At 38.8% G+C, this 6,183-nt stretch overlaps 1 protein-coding gene across 1 annotated transcript in view; it reads left to right on the top strand.

Moving 5' to 3' along the window:
• The window catches only part of Pawr (pro-apoptotic WT1 regulator), a 109,741-nt gene that overhangs the window by 986 nt on the left and 102,572 nt on the right, over nucleotides 1–6,183 (top strand). Inside the window, exon 3 of the mRNA XM_004623753.2 lies at nucleotides 1–248. This exon is cut by the window's left edge and continues 26 nt beyond it. Coding sequence (XP_004623810.1) covers nucleotides 1–248 — 248 coding nt within the window. The remainder of the gene's footprint in view (nucleotides 249–6,183) is intronic.

Below are 6,183 nucleotides of genomic sequence, written 5' to 3'. Positions count from 1 at the left end.
ACTGTGCGGTCGGCCCCGCCGCGCTGGCCCGGGCCGGCCCTGTCCCGCGGCGGCCGGAGGACGAGACTCCAGCTGCCGCCGCCTCGGGGGGTCCTCTGCCCCGGGGCGACGAGGAGGAGCCGGACGGAGCCCCCGAGAAGGGCCGGGGCTCGGGCCCCAGCGCCAGAAAGGGCAAGGGGCAGATCGAGAAGAGGAAGCTGCGGGAGAAGCGGCGCTCCACCGGCGTGGTCAACATCCCGGCGGCGGAGGTGAGTTCGGGCGCGGGCGGCGGGGCGGGGCGGGGCGGAGCGGGCTTTCACCGGCTAGTACCCCAACCCGTGGCCCAGAGTTTCCCCGCGTCTGGGACTTGGATTGTTTCACCAAGCTGGGCGGCAGAGGGTGATGGAGTTTTACTTTGAGCAAATGTTTCCTGGGAAGTTCCCTAAACCCGGACTAGGCTAGGACACGTGCTGTTTCTAGCTTCCTGGCTGTGGTCTCAGACCCATGGGTGTTACTTTGGAGTTGTTAGAAAGACAGCGTGGGACTGCAGAACTTGCCTACCCACACTTATCTAGGTAGCTTGATCAGTTAGGAAAATCGATTAATAGTGATGACGACATACTTCGTTTCTCACTTGTCTGTCTCAAGTTACCAGATTATGCCGTTCCTGCTTAGTACCTGTTAAGCAAATGTGGCCGGAGCAGTAGCCAAGACAGCTTTATCTAGGGACGAACCCAAGATGAGTATACCCAAATGAACACATACACTCTGTATTGTACATATAGTGCTTCCCAGAACAGGCACTGTTTTTTTCTGAGTCATACTTTGGACAGTAGGGATGCTGTATCAGCTTGCAGTTTTGTTTAGATCTGTTCTTGTGCTTGGTATCAGGAACATACTTGTGGTAGTTGTATTTCTGTGCGTTTTTGGTATTTTTGAGCAGTCTCAACGAATTTTTGTCGGCAGCAGCATCCAATTAGATGACTCGTAAAATTTTCTTTACCTAGTATATAATCGCATCTTTATTTGATTTTGTTTTTGTTTTTGGCGGAACCAGGGATGGAACTCAGAGCCTTGCGATTGCCAGGGAAGCGCTTATTCAAATACTGAGCCATCTCCCAGGCCATCTCCCAGGCTCCTCTCCATTTATTTGAAATAAAAGAATTCCAGACACTTTGAGTTAAAGAGTACCTCGCTGCACATGAGAAGTGGTTCAACTATCTTTTCAGCCAAAGTTGCTGCATCTTTTCTCCATTGGCTCTTTAGATTTTGCATTTTGCCCTATACTCTTAGCTTTCTAATTTACTCAACTTTGCTACCCACTCTAAACCATTAGGAATTTCCTAACTGTAATTATGGCTTAAGTAAAAACACTCCCATTAATCAAAGTAATAACTTTTGGTGATAAGTTGAGGCAATGTGAAATAGACCTCAAGTTTTAAACATTATTACCATTCATGAAAAATCAGAGTGTGTCTCTGTAGGGTGTATTTTAATATGAATATTTCTGAAAGATTTTTATCTGCCACCAGAACTGTCCTCTGTGGTTTGCTACTTCCCATAAAATATGTTATTCATTAAATTGTTCTAAAAGGAATTCATAAGAGTGGTAATCAGATTTCCAGGGTTTTTTTTTTTTTTCTTCTTAGAAATATGAAAATTAAGGGGAAATTGAAGACAAGGCTTTGGAAAAGTTACATTCTTCAACTTTTATTTTTGAAAGTAACATGGTCTAAATAAAAGAGTTTATCATTTTCAGTCTTTTGCTCATTGTTCCTCTGACAGGGGTCTTATTTTGGGAAATATCTTGGCAGATGTTAAACTTCACTTTTTGGCTGCTTGTGCTGAAATTATTTTTCAAATACTTCTTAAAAACCAAGAGTAATGTTTACTGGGGAAGTAAGTAGGGTGTATCTTGTGAGAGCCTAAGAAACATCCTTTGTTAGTACTGCTGCTTTGATTGAGGGAACATGGTGCTGAGAATGCAGATGACTCCCCACTGCAGTTGAGTCTAATACTCTGGAATGTTTTTCGTTTGGGTGTTGGCAACTCCTAAATTTAATCTTCCTTAAAAATAAACAACCCAAGGTACCATTTTTTTTTTTTTTTTTTTTGGTCTTTGGAATTTGAACCCTTTTTTGTTGAATAGGGAATTGCTTTTGTTTTAATGATTACTGGCTCTGCCTGTCCAAGGTGTAGGACCCAACAAAATGTAAATACTACAGTGCTGTGCCTAATTTAGGGAGCATGCTTTTTCAGGGCCTTTGTACCTTATTTTCAATTATTTAAAAAAGGCCTTTAAATTTGTTTTAATAGTGATAAAACATGTTGCACAATTGTGCTGGAGAATCATTTTCACTTTAAATTGTTGCTGTTTTAGAATTGTATGCCCTTTCTCTTAGTTTTCAGCGATCATAATACTGCTTGCTGTGGAATATTTTATGTGATACAATTTAACGCTCTTGTTTCAGAAGAAACTTCAGGTGTTAAAAATACTATAAAATGATGGAAACCATCAATCCAGAGTCAAAAATACACTTACAGTTTTTAATGTAATAACAGTTTTATTTTGAGATAGTATTCCCACCCAAGTTTTGCCTCTTTAGTTGTTGCTAAGCTGCCTTCAAGAACTACATTTTAACCACCTGTGTGACACACTTATTGTGGCTCTCTGTAGCTCATTTTATTAGAGAATATTATATAATGTCGTAAGGGTATGTGACAGCGCCCAAATTTTATTTTTATTTTTGGCGGAACAGAGGATTGAACTCAGGTCCTTGTGCCTGCTAGGCAAGCGCTTATTCTACTGAGCTATCTCCCTGGCCCCTAATAGTGCCTGAAGATACCAAAATCAGGTCGGAGATAGTTTTAGAAGGAAGCAGCTTAAAACTTAAAATTGGCAGATGGAGGCTAGGCACTGTGTAAAGGACTATAAAAGTATAAACAAGTTATATGCTCTCTGATATGAATTAAACTTTAGTTCTCATTAGAAGAATTTTAGAAAACTTCTTTCTGAGTTTTTCCTTTTCTTTTTTGGGTAACATTCTGAAGTGGATAATGTGGATGTGACAAATCTTGTCAATATTTTTTATCAGATGAGACAAATGTTGGTTACATGTCTAATTTTTGGTACACTTACACTAAGCACGAGAAGAGAAAGCAAGAGAAAGCAAGAAGAGAAAGCAAGGCAATATATATTCTCAAGGAGCAGAAAAGAAATCTATGGCATAATTACATGAAAAACCTTAAGTATTAAGTTGATAGTTTAAAAGCACATGTAAAGTAGCCTGTAAGGGATTATTTATTAAAAATACTGTGTGTTTCTGGATTGGGAGTGGTGGTGCACTTGGAGGTAGGATTGCCTTTTAGGCTACGTAGTGAGTTCAGGGCTAGCCTGCACTACGTAGAAAAGATCTTGTCTCATGTTCCCCCTCAAAAACAACAGAAAAACCAAACTGAGTCTAAAGGGATGACTGGGAGCAGCAACAGAGGCTGACCATCTAGAGTCATATATTTCTGTGTACATCTTCATGCATGTGTACATACAGTATTCTGTCAGGGTGCAGGGGTTCTTAACTCTGGGAGCACATTGATATCATGTGCAAATCTTAAAGAAATGCTCCCTCGTGCTGATTCCATGTCCTCTGCCCCAGACCTTACGATTTAATGGGTCTGAGTTGGATCCCAGACATTAATATTTTTATAAGCTCACCATGTAATCTTTGAGTCAAACTGTTAGGCTGTAGTCCAGGGATACAGAAATAAATGCAGGCATTGCCCTCAAGGTACTCTTAAGTAAAAAATGAAATGCGGTAAGTACAGTGAAGAGTTCAGCCCAGCCAGGCCCTGAGCGGGGGTATTTGACTTAAAGAGAAGGGGTAGAGTTGAATGTTTTCTAGACAGTTGTGCATCTCTTTTCAGAGTGCTTATGAATTTTTGCTGTTGAGAAGGTTTGCTAAATGAATTAATGGTGTTGGCTACCATAGAATATGTAGTATTTCAATAGGTTGGGTTAGCATTGAAATTTTGATTTAAGCTTTTAATTTTAATTTTTTTTTTTTCTTTTGGTACTGAGAATCAAACTCAGGCCTTGCACTTGGTAGGCAGGTGCTGTGTCACTGAGCTATCTCCCTGACCCTTGATTTAGGAATGAAAAGTAACATATTTGAGACTGTTTGCATGTTGCTTGACAACAATGCTTTATGTGCTGTCTTAATGCACTTTGTAATCTCCTGTGGTAGTTACTTTTTTAAAATCCCCATTTCCAATGGAGAAAATACAGGCCTAAAGTTTAAATGACTCGGGATCACATAAGCATAAGTATGTATGATTATTATGTGTGAATTAAAAAATCTTATAGAAGATAAGGTACAGAGCATTGCTTTAAATGTTTTTGTAGTTTTTTGTGTATGTATGCCTCTGGGGAAAGGGAGCTTGTACAATAACCTGCTTTGCCTGGGGAGATAGCTGGGTGGTCTAAGCACCTGCCTGGTAGTGGCAAATGCAGGGACCTGATGTCGATCCCTGGCCCTTCATGCCCTGCTGGCCCTGAAACTAGGCGTCGTGGTGCCTGCATGTATTCCCAGCACTGGGGAAGCAGGGACAGGAGGGTTACTATGAGTCTGAATGTGTAGTAAGACCCTGTACCAAATGAATAAATAAATAGACATAAATAAAAATAATCTATTTTATATTGCTTAGTATATTTTCCTTTCATAACATTTTACTAAAGGTTATTATAAATAATTTAAACATGTAAATGAAGGAAGTAGTGAAAATGTGATGTTAAATAGAATTTAAAATCAGCAATTTAGGCTCAGATTAGTTTTTGACCGGCTAATCTATTGTCTGCTTGGCAAAAATTTTAACATCATGCCACTAGCAAGGTGTGATATTTTTGGCTAGAGGTTAAAAATGTGAAATTTGTGATTACTTAAATGAAATACTGTTTTTCTGTCAGGGTGGGCTTGCTACTCTGTAGCTTCCTTTGATAGCAAAAGGAAAGATTAAAGGGACATTTAAAATACAGAAAATACTTTTATGCAAACATAAATCACAATTATTCAGCATATTTATTCACTATTGTAGGACATGTTCTACTTAACAAACTTTGTAAATAGTTTTATAAAGTAGGTAGATTAAGAAATGCATTTTGGTATTCCCATTATGTTCCAGACTGTCTACCTTAATATGTGATGAGTCAGGAGAGAAACTTACAATGATTCAGAGTTAGAGAAAATTGGACTTGTGCATAAGATGTGGTATAGACAGTGAGACTGCTTATTAAGAGTGAAGCCCAACTTTCTCAAATACTTAGCTTCATTGGTAAAATACATTGAAATTTTAATGTTACCAAGATTTGTAATTAATTGAGATGGGATATTTCTTATAACAAAAATAATGTAGATGACATTGATAGTATACTTATTAACTGCTAGGTACAGTCATATGCACTTTGCATATAATGATGTATTTAATTAGTATGCTGAAGGAAACTGGGCTAAGAGGGTAGTTACTTGACTGAAGTTGTAAGTATAGAAAGAAGTAGAGCTGCTTTCACAGTCTGGTGCCTACTAACCATCCTGATTTTTGTTTTCGTTTTTGATTTGGGGTGTGTGTGTGTGTGTGTGTGTGTGTGTGTTATTTTGTATTGAACCCAGGACCTCATGCCTTCTAGGCAAGCATTCTAGTGCTGAGCTACACGCCTTGCCCTCTTTCAAATTTTGAGACATAGTGTAAGTAATAACTATTTTTCTACGTTTGGTTGTATTACAAACTGTATGTTTAGTTTATGAAATATAATCTTGATAATAAAATATAAGATACAGATACAGTCTACTAAATTTGAAAGTAGATTTCTTTATTTTTTTTTTTAGGAGAAAAGAAAAAACCTGATTTTATTTTATTTTTTTTTCTTTTCAAAGTTTTATTGATAAACATATAGCAATGAGACAGTTTCAAATCAAATTGAAAGTAGATTTCTTAATAAAAAATGAAACAACATGTCAGGATAAAAATCTAAGAGCAAATAAATGTATAGGAGGTGTCATTAAAGTAATTACTAGGGGCTGGTGAGATGGCTCAGTGGTCTAAAGCACCTACTTAGAACAAGCTAAGCTAAGCAAAACACAGGGACCACGGTTCAATCCCCCAGCACCACATGCCAGCCAGCCCCGCCCCCTGGTGGGCTGAGCTGGCCACACA

This window comes from Octodon degus, unplaced genomic scaffold, assembly GCF_000260255.1.
Source record: "Octodon degus isolate 3935 unplaced genomic scaffold, OctDeg1.0 scaffold00004, whole genome shotgun sequence".
In the NCBI taxonomy this organism is placed as follows: domain Eukaryota; kingdom Metazoa; phylum Chordata; class Mammalia; order Rodentia; family Octodontidae; genus Octodon; species Octodon degus.
This window is presented reverse-complemented; position numbering and strand designations above follow the sequence as displayed.